The sequence below is a fragment of the Talpa occidentalis genome, unplaced genomic scaffold (assembly GCF_014898055.3).
Source record: "Talpa occidentalis isolate TD23 unplaced genomic scaffold, MPIMG_talOcc4v2.1 talOcc4.9, whole genome shotgun sequence".
Lineage (NCBI taxonomy): Eukaryota > Metazoa > Chordata > Mammalia > Eulipotyphla > Talpidae > Talpa > Talpa occidentalis.
Genome location: NW_023605305.1, coordinates 40,446,079 through 40,459,268, shown reverse-complemented (window position 1 = coordinate 40,459,268; position 13,190 = coordinate 40,446,079). Strand labels below are relative to the sequence as shown.

At 36.7% G+C, this 13,190-nt stretch overlaps 1 protein-coding gene across 2 annotated transcripts in view; it reads left to right on the top strand.

Moving 5' to 3' along the window:
• HS2ST1 (heparan sulfate 2-O-sulfotransferase 1) overlaps positions 1-10,962 on the top strand; it is a 151,876-nt gene extending 140,914 nt beyond the window's left edge. The window contains exons 5-7 of one of the 2 annotated variants that reach the window (XM_054691647.1): positions 2,103-2,200; positions 4,214-4,371; positions 5,619-10,962. In XM_054691647.1, coding sequence (XP_054547622.1) covers positions 2,103-2,200; positions 4,214-4,371; positions 5,619-5,845 — 483 coding nt within the window. In that variant the 3' untranslated portion in view covers positions 5,846-10,962. Of the gene's footprint in view, positions 1-2,102; positions 2,201-4,213; positions 4,372-5,615 lie in introns of both variants that reach the window. The other variant, XM_054691646.1, reaches the window with a different exon arrangement.
• The last annotated feature ends 2,228 nt before the right edge of the window (positions 10,963-13,190 follow it).

Sequence of the window (13,190 nt, the reverse complement as noted above, 5' to 3'; positions counted from 1 at the left end):
TTTCTTTAAGATATTGTAAGCTATTGAAGGTTCCTGAGGAGAGGATGTTAGTGGTAACTACTTAGACTGATATGAATGATAACTGTATAGTGCAGATTGGAAAGAAGGAAAAGGTAGGACCCCAATTAAGAAGTGGTTATAAGAATTGAGAAAGGATATTTGAAGGTCCCAATGGAAGTAAGACTGAAAAAGGTGGATTGCAAAGACAGTACCTCAAGGATATGAGGTGAGAGAGAAGTTTAAGAAATATTCTGAGGGCCTCCCCTGGTGGCGCAGCGCTTGAGCGCTGGGCTGTGAAGCTGCCTGCAGCCTCTGCAGCACCGGTTCGATCCCAGGCCGCCGGGTGAGGGTCCCACATGGCATGCAGACCTCTCCTGCCGCCTGCTGCTCCCCTCAGCAGTGTATTTTGTCACTCTGCCTGTTCTGCTCCCCGCTCTGGCTCTGGTGAATTCTCTCACCCTCCCGCACTTCTGACTGTACCCAGTGCTTGTATAAATAAATAAATAAATCTTAAAAAAAAAAAAAAAGAAAAGAAATATTCTGAGTCTTCAAGCCTGAATTACAAAGGGTAATATCCTATTGCCAGAAATACTGAGTACGAGGTAAAACTGTAAATTTAAATGAAAATGCACAATAGGTATCAGAAGGTGGATAAGGAGGGATAGATAGATAAAGGGGTACAGATTTGAAGGGTTTTTGCCTAGGAATTATACACAAAGCCAAGGAAGTGTGAGTAACAGGGCTATAGAAGAGAGTGGGCAAAGAGAAGGTAAGCGAGATGAATACCATTTGGTGAGTGCGGCCAAATGCTATGGAGGTCCAGGAGAACAAGAGCGAACAAAACATTGTTTTTGACTATTAGGGAGGAGTGGGGAGAAAGACAGGCACAGATTAAAATTTTTCCTTCCTGTTTACTGAAATGCCTACAATGAAGCAGTCATTGTGGTAGATTTTTTTTTACATCCATAATTCGATTTGTCCTGCATATAAAATTATGTCCTTTTTCTTGGGGGGCGGGGATTAGAACAAAATTTAAGCTGTCTGGATTCAGCATGATTCAAACCCAAGTCATAGATCTTTTCACTATATCATGGTGAATATTATCTGTAAAAGAAATGGGCAAATAAAGTGGGCTAAAGTTCACTGTCGTCTCTTGAATGTTACGAGAATAAATAGAATCATTCTACTGTAGCTCCAACCCACAGCCAATAAGGATTTTTTGGGACCTCTTTCCATAGATTTTTGGTTGAAAGGGCCCTTTGAGTTTATCTCATTTTATGAATTAGAAAAAGTGTGGTTTGGAGGCCATAAAGACTTACTTTACATTGGGTCAAACCTGGCTCTAGAAACCACCTCTAGAGCCTTGACCCAGAACATGTGCTCTTTTTACTTTTTCCTGTTTCTCTTGTCAAAAGTTACAAGCATTATTAGTAGATGTCTCACTTCAGCAACCAGAGCTCACACAGTTTTTCTCCGGTTTCTCAATGTTTTACTTTAAATAGATACATCTGTTAAAATATAAGTGATAGTAAGTACTCAATAAAGTGAAGCTGATTAATTCAGTAGATCCATAACCTATAAGTCTTTTCCCCTTCTCTTTAATTCAGTTAGATCCATTGGAAAGGAGGGCATACAACTCCTAAGAGACCTTTTTGTTTTGTGCATGATTTTATGTTTGTTTCAGTGAGAAAAGATGAAAAGATTTACATGAAGTCCTACTTTGTATTCTTGTCAAACACTTTTTTCAGAGTATCATTATCCTTGTTATTATTTAATTTCCTTTGGTAAGGGGATAGAAAATATAAATTCACAAATTCAGTGTAAACCAGTGCTTGTTTTCAAAATCAAATTACTGTTGGGGGGGTGGGTTCGTTTGTATAATAGAAGAACTCTTAATAAACACAAACCAGACTTGAGTAAAATTTATGCTTAACTTCTATTGATATATCTCAAGTTTATTTTCATAATCTGCCCATCCTTTTCAATTCACTATCTTGTCCTGTCCTCTCCCAACCATTTATTTGATAACTTACCCCATTAAGATACTTGATAGGTAAGACTTGGGTTTATGACTCACCTGTGCTCTTCTGTCTTTGTTACAGACCTTTGATGAATGTGTAGCTGAGGGCGGCTCAGACTGTGCTCCCGAGAAGCTCTGGCTTCAAATCCCATTCTTCTGTGGTCACAGTTCAGAATGCTGGTATGGAGATAAAGTTAGCTTTATTTGATAATCTTCTTTATTATCTCTTTTCATAGGCATGAATGTATTAGTCAAGGTCATAGTATTAGGAAATTAATGAAAGACCGGACTGAAAATGCCATGTAATTAAATAACATCTAGTTTTGTGGTTAACTTTAAATGTATTAAATTTTTTTTTCATATATAATATCCTTGCAATGTTTTCTCGAGAAACTGATTTTTAAATTTTTTGTTTGCTTTTAGAGTTATATATTTTTCTGTACTCCAGCAGAGCTCTTAATTAGAAGTCAGGGGTCATTTCATAAACCCCATTCTCTCCTAAGCTTACTGTTTTAGCCATTCATGTTAGATCAAGGGAAGGCTTAGTGATAAATTAATCAACTGGTTTTACTGTTAAACTGATTTTGATTTCAAGAGAAGCCAAAGTTACAGTTGTGATTTAGTCTGCTAATAAAGATTAAGTAGAAAAAGATATATGATCTTTAATAAAGAATTTATTTCCTCAGAATTTGCTGAGTTTTCAGTTTTTAAAAATAATGGCATTTATATTTCTAATCAATCATTTTAATTGGAAAAGTAGGAAAAAACAGAAATACCTGCAAAGTTAGTATCTTCCTTAAAACTATAATGAGAAATCAAAGGAATACTTTTTGTTCTTTTGGTCACTGTTTGAGATGTATCACAGTCATGAATCACTAAACAAGGGGCTGCATTCTGAGGACTACATTGTCAGGAGATGTCTGTACTGTACACACATCATAGAGTGTGATTACACTGACATACAGGGTATAGCTTTCTGTATGCCTAGACTATAGGGTACAGACAGTAAGAACCAGTGTGGTATATGTGTTCCATAGCTGACCAAAACATCTTTAAGTGATGCATGCCTGTCATGGATTATTGTGACCCTCAAATTCCTCTTTCGTAGATTATATCACTGCATAATAGTAGCAATAGCTTTAAGAAGAACTGGAAGCATAAGAATGTCTTCTCAATATTTAGTCATTTCCTTAGGATAGGCATCAATGAATTACAACCTGGAGACCAAACTTGGCCCATCTTCTGTTTTTGTAAAGTTTTATTGAAACACAATCATATCCATTTGCTCACTTACTGTCTATGAGTGTTTTAATTGTTCAGTTACGTAATTGTGACCAAGCTGATAAGGCCTGCAGTGCTTAGATATTTACCCTGGCCCTTTATAGAAGAAATTTGCCAACCTTTACCTTAGAACAATAGTGTGTTGCTCTATTGAGCGTATTGAGGAAATTCCATAGACTCAGAACTGGCTTTAGAAATCTGCTAATTTACATCTTCTTCCCCCTCCTAGCTTTTTAATGGCTGAATAAAGGAGCAAGGAGGGTGAAGCCACCAGCTCAAGATCATACTACATATAAACAGAGCTGGAGTTAGGATTAAGGGATGTCAGTGCTAAAAAGAATCCCAAAGTATAGTTTAAGGTTTATTTAATCAGCTATTAGCCGACAATGCAAAAAATAAAAGGTCCTTAGCAAAACCGTTTTTACCTATTTTTAATGCCTCAGAAATTTCAGAAAAACCTGCAAATTAACATAAACATTAAGCACAAATTGCTTAGATCTTACTAGAGTGCTCTTAAAATTAACAGTTTAATTTTGAGTAGTTAAAAAAATTATATTTGGTGTTCACACTGAATCAGATGGCGGTAACGTGTTTCTCTCTTTCTCTTTCTCTGTATCTCTCTCTCTCTCTCTCTCTCTCTCTCTCTCTCTCTCTCTCGCCCTCAAACTAAACTTTGTTCACATCAGTGTCCTTACTACAGCTGAATTGGCACTGCATAGTTGAGCGGAAATGGGGGATAGAGGAAAGGAAATTAAAAGCAGGTGTGCCTCCCAAAGGACGTTAGTAAAAGGACATTAAGACTTTGGATGTACATGTGTTTATCTATATTCTGCATAATATGCAGTGTCACAGGCATCAAAAATACTTAGCCGATTTCACAACTAGGTTTTTAATTCACTCTCTTTGGTTTAGGAATGTGGGAAGCAGGTGGGCTATGGATCAAGCCAAGTATAACCTAATTAATGAATACTTTCTGGTGGGAGTTACTGAAGAGCTTGAAGATTTCATTATGTTATTGGAAGCAGCTTTGCCTCGGTTCTTCAGGGGCGCTACAGAACTCTACCGTACAGGTATATAAAAGATGGGTATCTTTTTAAGCTGTACTTAACTTTGTTTGCAACTTGAAAAATAGGCGATCTGAATTTTCTTTAGTAAAGCACACAAGAAATAGCTCCAGAAAGAAGAGTATATAATCTGTCTCTGCTCATTATTTCCAATTCAGAGCAGTGACTGGCACACAGATGGTATCATTAGATATGTTTTGAATGAATAACCCTGCATTAGATGATAATTAGAAGGCATTGTAGGACTAGTAGAAAGATAGACATGATAAAACCAGCCTGAGAAATGTGTAATATTCAGTAATGCTGGAAAACACCCATTTTAGACTGTGTTAAGAATTCTGCCCTTAGACCTGCCTATTGCCATTTAGAGTCTTGGTGGGACTGAGTCATGGTAGTAATGGTCATCATGTGTTTGTCTGTTGGGTTATAGTACCCCTGAAAGTGCGTTTCAACAGCCTCAACACTATTACAGATCGGAAGTTGTTCTGGTCCAGTCCAATTCTGGTGTCTTGTTTTTCTGCTGTTGGTTGGTGAGATACTATGATCAGAGTGCTTTTGCTGGGCTTTTTATATCCCCTTGCTTTGTTTTTTGTTTGTTTGTTTTGTTTTTTTTTCTTTGGTTAATTTTATTTTTATATTCCCCATACAATTGCAACCCCCTTATTTTGACCCCAATCCCTCCTTTCCCCGCCCCCACCCCCCTATAGTGTGTCTCTGGCTCATAGTTGTTTGTTGATTTTGATTTTTTCTTTTTTATAGTTATTCTTTTTCCTGGTCCCTTATTTAGGTTTTCTAGATTCCTGCTATGAGTGAGACCATCCGGTATTTTTCTTTTTCTTTCTGGCTATATCCCCTTGGTTTGAATACATAATTGTGAGAATACAGATCATGAGAAATTAGTATTAAGCTTGATAATAGATATGTTATCCTATCTTTAAAAATAAACAAGTCAGCACCAAGCATTTGAGAATACAGCATGTAAGGTGACAGCCTGTACTTTACTGAGCGGTAATCCTTACTTTTACTATTTGGGGTCTCATTAAAGCTTTCACAGGTTAAGGATTTGCATTAGGAAGGAATAAATCACAGTTCTTGTATGACCAGGATGCTGTTTCTGACTGCATATTAATATCAAACAACTATGTTATCTGCCCAACGCAGTGCCATATTAACTTTAACAGCCTCTTCAAATAAGCATTCATCTTTGTGTATTCTTAGAATTATTTACCTCTCGTTTTTTCTTTTGTAAGTAGGAAAGAAATCTCATCTTAGGAAAACCACAGAGAAGAAACTCCCCACTAAACAAACCATTGCAAAACTACAGCAATCTGACATTTGGAAAATGGAGAATGAGTTCTATGAATTTGCATTGGAGCAGTTCCAGTTCATCAGAGCCCATGCCGTACGAGAAAAGGATGGAGATCTCTATATCCTCGCACAGAACTTTTTCTATGAAAAAATATACCCTAAATCGAACTGAATACAAGGTGAACTGAATATTAGGTTTTTGAACTAGTACATTGACCCTGTCTTCACCTTAGCTCTCCACTCCACAGCCTGGATTGCTGGTAGGTGGGTAAGACAAGTTGTTTTGAGCCAAGTTAGGAAACAGACAATTAACATCAAGAAAGTAGATGCTGGCTGGTATGGCGGCGGTCTAAATAGTTTAAGTTTCAGCCTTTTTTTTTTTCCCCTCTGGTTAAATTTTGGTAGGAGTTATAATCTCCTGCCCAGAAAAACTCTACACATCACCTAAACACATAACAGGTCTGATCGAAAGACTAAATAGTTTCAGAAAAAGTTCTGATTTTCTGATTTTGATGAAGCATTTTTTTTTTTTTTTAACTAACATAAATATGAATCATTTGCTATTTCCACCTTCACCTGGAGGTTTGGGTTATACACCTCGACTGAATAGTGTTATTACCTGTTTGGCCGTGTGTGCTTTGTTTTTGTGAATCACGTCTCATGAAATTTATTGGAATGTTGATCGTGTTTGCTAAGAAATGTTTCTGCTGTAGCTGGAATTGCCCATATATTTATGTAGGTCGTTTTTAATTTTCTTTCAGAAAATTGATAAGTGTTAAAAACCAATTTAAAGCATTACTAATACTGTAAAAAGAATCAAATCAGTATTTCTCATTCCTGTTTCCCCAATATTTAGGATTGGGGAGCCACTTCAAGAATGTTGACATTGCCTGAAGTTTTAGTTAAAGGCTTCCATTCATTAATATCAAAAAATCAAGTTTAGTATTTGTTTCTCCATGGGTTATTCGTAAAGCTGTAAACTGGGATATCGGTGATCCATATTATAACTACATTAGTGAGCTGTGGGATGGGTAGGATTTTTCCTACTTCTGTACTTTTACTTGTAGACTATTTTTACTAAGGTGCTTTATAATGTGTTTTAAAGCATTGCATTTACAAAAAATGGAAAATGCTGTAAATATTGCATATTTTATGTATTTGGACCAAAAGGTTATAGATAATTACACAAAAGTGGTTTTGCACCAATTTTATGTGAAGTAAAACCATCAGACCTACTGTTCTTATATTTTTCATTTAACTTAACTGTTAAGACATCACTGAAACGACCTTCAATAGCCTTTCAATTTTGATATATAGTACATTATTCATAATTGGGGGCAGTTGTTATAGTGGAAAGAGTGCTGGACAAGGAGTCAGAAACCTTGATAGTTCGTCCTGGCCCTGCCACTTGACAGCTGTGAGACCTTGGGCAAGTCACTTAACCTCACTTTGCCTCAGTGTCCTCATCTTGAAATGAGGATCATAATACCTGCTGTACCTACCTCACAGGGATGTTGTGAGGATTAAATCAGATGGCATGTGAAAGCACTTTGAAAACTGTAAAGCGCTGTATAAATGTAAGGTATTAAGGACACATCTTTAACATATAGTTTCATACCATTCATTTTTTTTTAACAGAGAAAGGGAAAAGTCCACCTATAAGCTGGTTGACGAAAAAGTTCATCTTGATATAAATTTTGTTTGATAAATATCTTCTCAGTGTTTTATCTTCCATGTTTCAACAGCTATTGAAATATGAAACACCTGTGAACTCTTGATAATTCACAAGCAGCTGCTTGAGTGCAGGGGTTCCCTGCTTGAAAAAGACTTCATTAGCAACTCGAGGCAGGGGAACATTTGCTCTTCAAATTTGGAAATTTTTCTCATTTTATTTTACATCATATTCCGAAATGTTGACTGTTTTGTACTTCTAGTTTTTAAGGTATATTTTACTGTTTAATGCCCTGTGCATTCTTTCCCTTCTTAGGCTAACAAAGAATTTTGGAAATGTTTTCTATTAAATAATAATCTTTAATATGTTTAGTTTAAATATTCTTGAAAAAGTTTTTGCCAAACTAAGCATTTTAGGCAGGTTTCTTTAAAAGTTATTAATTATATGAGAGGCAAGGAGGAAGCATTAATCAAAAGGCGTCATAAATAAATTTAAAGCAAAGCTACAGCAAATTGACAAAATCATTTTAGCATCCCCCATCAGACAAGATAATCAGAATCAGACAGGTGTGCTTTACTTATTTGACTTTCCTCTCCCTTCTCTCTTCCTCCCTTCCTCCCTCCACTGATACTCACTTTTACAGATATTTGTTGAAAATGTATGCAAATCATTTCTTTCCCCAAAAGTAAATAACACTTCAAGGTGGAGGACATCTGACATTTATCTGCCAAGGGTCCCCAGTCTTCAGTAAGAGGTTATTTTTGGAGTCCATGCTAAAATCTTCAGGTGCATTAACTTTTTGAGTAGAATGCCATGTAGTGCACTAGATCAAGGGGTCAGTAGAATTTTCCTATAAAGGACCAGAGGGCAAATGTTTTAGATGTTGTGGGTCACACAGTCTCTGCCACAACTATCCAGCTCTGCCGTCAGCACAAAAGCAGCCGTGGTCACTTCATAAGAGAAGGCGCACGGATGGCTGTGTTCCAGTGAAACCTTGTTAAGAAAACAGATGACATTCACGATATGGGCTATGGGTTGTAGTTTACCAAACCCTGTAACAGAGAAATCATGATTTATGGAGAAATCATTTTTGAATCCTTACTAGAGAGGCCAAAAAGAGTTCATATACTTCCAAAAGCTCCTAACTTCGAGCCAAAGGATAGCTTTCTAATTCAGGTGGTGTCTCCCACAGATTCATAAACCTTTATGACTTAGATTGCTTCCAGGTGGCATGTTTTCTTCCCCATTTAACCGTTCAGAAGAAGGGCATTTATTCTGTCATTTTTTTAAGGGTGGTTTAGACATATCCTTCCTGGAGACCAATAAAGAGTTGGATTTAAGTCCATCTGGTCCAATGTAGTCCTAGGATTCTGACAAGTGCAGCATCCTTATAGTAGCTAACTTTATAATCAATGAAATAAATAGAACCACTGAGACAATAATGTATTTTTTTAAAGTGGCAAATGTGATTTTCTTTTTTTCAGCCTTTGTGCTTTTTCAGTATTTTGATCATAGGGAATTTTTTTTATAATACAAAAGCAGATTAACCACTGAATTTTAAAAGATAATGTTATGTGTGTATGTGTGTGTGTGTATATATCTATATATATCTATATATGTTATTTCCTGAGAGGAAAAAGTACCTTTTTGTTCAACTTGTATCAGCTGTTTTCTAATTGCTGTGAAATGGCAACTGTTGATAAATTATTGTGACTGTTTTAAAATGTAATGGGGAGGTTATATTTTTGTTTTACCCAGCTTTATTCTGTAAAGTATCACTTAAATATATCTCAGAGCAATGCTTAAATATTGCATGGGGATTACTTTTTCATCTTCCATACTAATTTGTGCAACTTTGAACATATCGGGTGCTTCTGGATTCCTGATGGTTGGATTTCAAATATTGAAAATCAAAGAACTTAAACTTACTGACTTTTAATCTTTAAATGTTATTTTTGATTCTTGAAATTCAGCTAATGACTATAATTTGAAATCTCTTGTTGCTCTCTCAATTTCTGTCCTATTGGAAATTCCTAAAGTTGTTAGTGCCATCAGTGATTTACAAACAGTATTTTGATATTGCAGATGATTTGCTCATTGTATTTGCATAGTTAGAAAGAAAATAGTTTGTAGACAATGAGTCTCTTCTTTTTCTAATAAAAAAAGAAAATTTCTAAAAGCACTAGAGAATTTAACTAAAGGCTGGTTCCCAAATGCATAGCTGGTATTTGAATTTATATTCAAATTCTACATAGAGCGCATCTGTGTAAACCATCTATCTGGGTTTTCCCATTGATCATTCTCAAACACACCTATGGCCCCAGAATCCTTTATTATGAGAAGCACCCGGTACTATAACCTTTCATGAAGTTTGTTTTTAATAGGCCCAGGTGCTTCTACTTTATGATTTGAAAATTTGCGTCTTCATAAATTAGTGCTATTTATTTTGAGAGGAAGCAGGGCAATTGCGGTTAAATTTTTACATCCATTCACCCTGTGCAAAGTTGTTGTCAGTGGAACTGCTGCTCAGTCAGGCAGCCTTTTGAGGGGAAAAGCAACTCTGTGAAAAATGCACTGCCAAATCAGCTCCTCTGAAGTGGAGCTTACTTTCTGATTTCCTGGGGTGGAAATTTTAGAGATTGAAATGGGCGATCAGTTAGTCAGATTTGTCCCATAATTTTAGTTCATGCAGCTCTGTGACCTTTGCAGTACTGTTTTTAAAAGGACCCTGATGGCAGTGATCTCTTTCAAAAAGCACTGCTTGTCAACCTGTGATGTAGACACACTGGTGCTATCTATCTGATTTTTTTCAGACAGCCTTTCTGTTACGAATCAGATAGGTGAGCGTCTGTAAACCAGTGTCGAATGTAATTTTATGAAACATGGATTGTGTATTTTGGCTTTATTTTGTGAATACACAAACAGTTAAACAGTGCCTTTTTTCCACTCACAGTCCATGTTGGAAGGTGCTCACTCCTTCCTCTGCTTTCTCTTCTCCCTCTCTTCTCCATTCAGTTGATACATTTATGCTTTACTGTTTCCAACTTGAAACAATTTTGTCACATCTGTCTGCTAGATAATCACTCCTTTTCCTTAACATTCTGCCAGCTTTCTGTTGTTGAAGTGTTTCAGTTGATTACCTGAAGCAAAAGCTATCAAATAAATACTCAGTGGGAAGGGGAAAACTGGTTTGGTGTCCTTTCTTAATATTTTCTCCTACCATAGCCTTGATGCTGATGGACATTTTTGATGGACCTTTTCCAGGTGGACACAGTATTCAGTGTTACCAGCTTAACTCTCAGATATTATTGCCAAAAGAAAGATCTATGTCTTTATTGGTCTCTAATGATTTTCTGGCTTATTTGTGACTGTATTTTGTCCAGACATGCCTCTACCTCTTCTCCTTTTTTGCTTTGTACTTTTATCATTGGCATTACATTTTTAGATAAAAATTTACAAGGGATACATAGGATACACACTTTAAAGGAAATGAGGGCGAGGCAGCCAACTTAAAAAAGGGAAAAGCAAAAGCAAAAAGTTAATTTCATTAATTTGTAGTGTGTAGTTGATTTTTTAAAAAGATTTTTTTATGCATATAAGAACTGGGGTACAGGCCAGAGGTGTGTGGGGGGGGGTGAGAGGATTCACCAGAGACAGAGTGGGGAGCAGTACAGGAGGATCTAATGAAAATGAAATACACTGCTGCGGGGAGCTGTGCCATGTGGGTCAGCTCCCTGGCTGGGGATCGAACTGAGGCTGCAGTGGCTGTGGATAGGTTTAAGGTGCTGAGACTTAACCCCTTGCACCACCAGGGAGGCCCTGTAGTGCTTAGGATTAGACGTGTCCGTAATGTTTCTCTAATGCACACTTCTAATTGCTTTTTTCACCCTTAAAGGAGGAACTGTCAATTGCGTAGATTTCCAATTCCCAGCTATTGGATGGTTGTTTTGATCAAGTCATTGATTCTTTTAATATTATATGATATTGGGTTAATTAATAATAGCCTAGTGATAAATTGTCTATTTTTCTTTTTTTTTTTAGTGATAAATTTTCCAAATAGGAAATTTGTTCTGTACCCACAGACACAGTCAAAATGGACCTTAATTTAGCAATGTGACTTTAGTAAATGGACAGAACAGTGCTGTTATAAAAGTTGGACAGACAGGTGCAATGTGCTGGCCGACTACTAACGGATAGCTTTTACATGGCTCTGTTGGAATATTGTTGAAAAATTGAAATGCCCTTCGGACTCTGCAGAATACTATTTGTATCACATTTTAGAAGCTATTCTTATAAATAGTTTCATGACTCCAAATTTTACTAACAACCTCTTAATGTCTCCTTACCTGCCTGTGGCATAAATATTCTTTATTCTGATACTTGCTACTGTTACCATCTATAAATTTCCTGAGAAGGATGTGGGGGGCTGTTCATTGTTCTACAAGACACTGGACTTGCTTATTCCAAAATGTGGGCTGTGTCCACCTATTATATATGAACAGTATGGGCTACCAAGTGGTATATATATATATATATATATATATGTATATGTATATATAACATATATATGTGTGTGTATATATCTCTCTCTATATATATATATATATCTATATATATATAAACTCAGGCTACTTGGAATAAAATGATTTGCATTCTTTCAACAAAAAGGAAACTATCCATATTCTGTAAGCAGAGGACATTTGCCTGAGATTTCAATTAGCCTTACCACCCCCACCTGTTACCTGGCCTTCCTAAACCTTGTTATGTCTCTTGTTACCGGCGACCACAGCTGTTGCACTCTGCAGCAACACAAAAAGTGACAAAAGGTATCATCAACAAAACTAACATAACTAGTTGAGCAAACAAAATTTTATGAAGTTTCTGTTCTTTAAGTAAGTTTTAAAAAATATTTCAAGTGCCCATTTAAGGCATGTCCATGCCTCTGCTCATTCAGGTTTTGTGAACTGGTTAGGATTTACAAAGACCCTCTCAGAAACTTCCCTGCTGCCCTGTGGCTTGACATCAAAGGCATCTCGTGAAGCACACCAACCAACTTGGGCCTCTGCCTTAGCTCAGTGTCTTCCTTGAATCTGGAACTTGAACAATAAATTTTATCTGCACCAAAAGCATTTATAGGGAAATAGAGGGGAAAAATGAATCATTTTGCAACTTAAGAGTTTCAAAGGTTTGGGTAACTAGATTGCTAGCACTGTCGCCTCCCTGTAATGCTTTAAAAAACAAAAAGGAACAGGAAGAGCTTTAAGTGCCAAGATCAACCCTTTGTCCTGGTTTTGTTGCTAAATTTCACCTTACATTAAACAAGCAACATAATGACAACTAATCTGAACTCTAAGAATGTTCTGCAGTTCCTCACCCTGAATTGTCCACCAGACTCCACAATCTTCCCCGGAAGCTGGGTGTCAGGCAGATCCAAAGCGTGATGATCCCAGGGTTCTAGACTGGTCGCTTCCCCCCACCCTCCTCCCTGTTCTTCCTTCTTTCCTACCTATGTTGTTCAATTTCTTAATAGATACAATATCAAAGGAACCTAGGATGTTTAAACTCCTCTAATTTGTGATTTTTAGAAAAGATTATGCCTACTAGCCCAAATAAAAGCTTCATCTTAGTGTCAAAATCTGGCAAAGGGTAAGGCATATTGTCTTCAGTGATCTGGCTTTTGAACTTTGATTTTCTTTCATAAATATGAGCGAATTTGACCTAAACAGGGTAGTCTTATGGCTCTCTAGAGATTTGTTCGAAGTGTCTGTGACAATAACATTTATTTTGTATCTGTTTTACTGACTCTAGGTGCCTCCTTGGTAACAGCCAAGTTGAGATGTAAAGA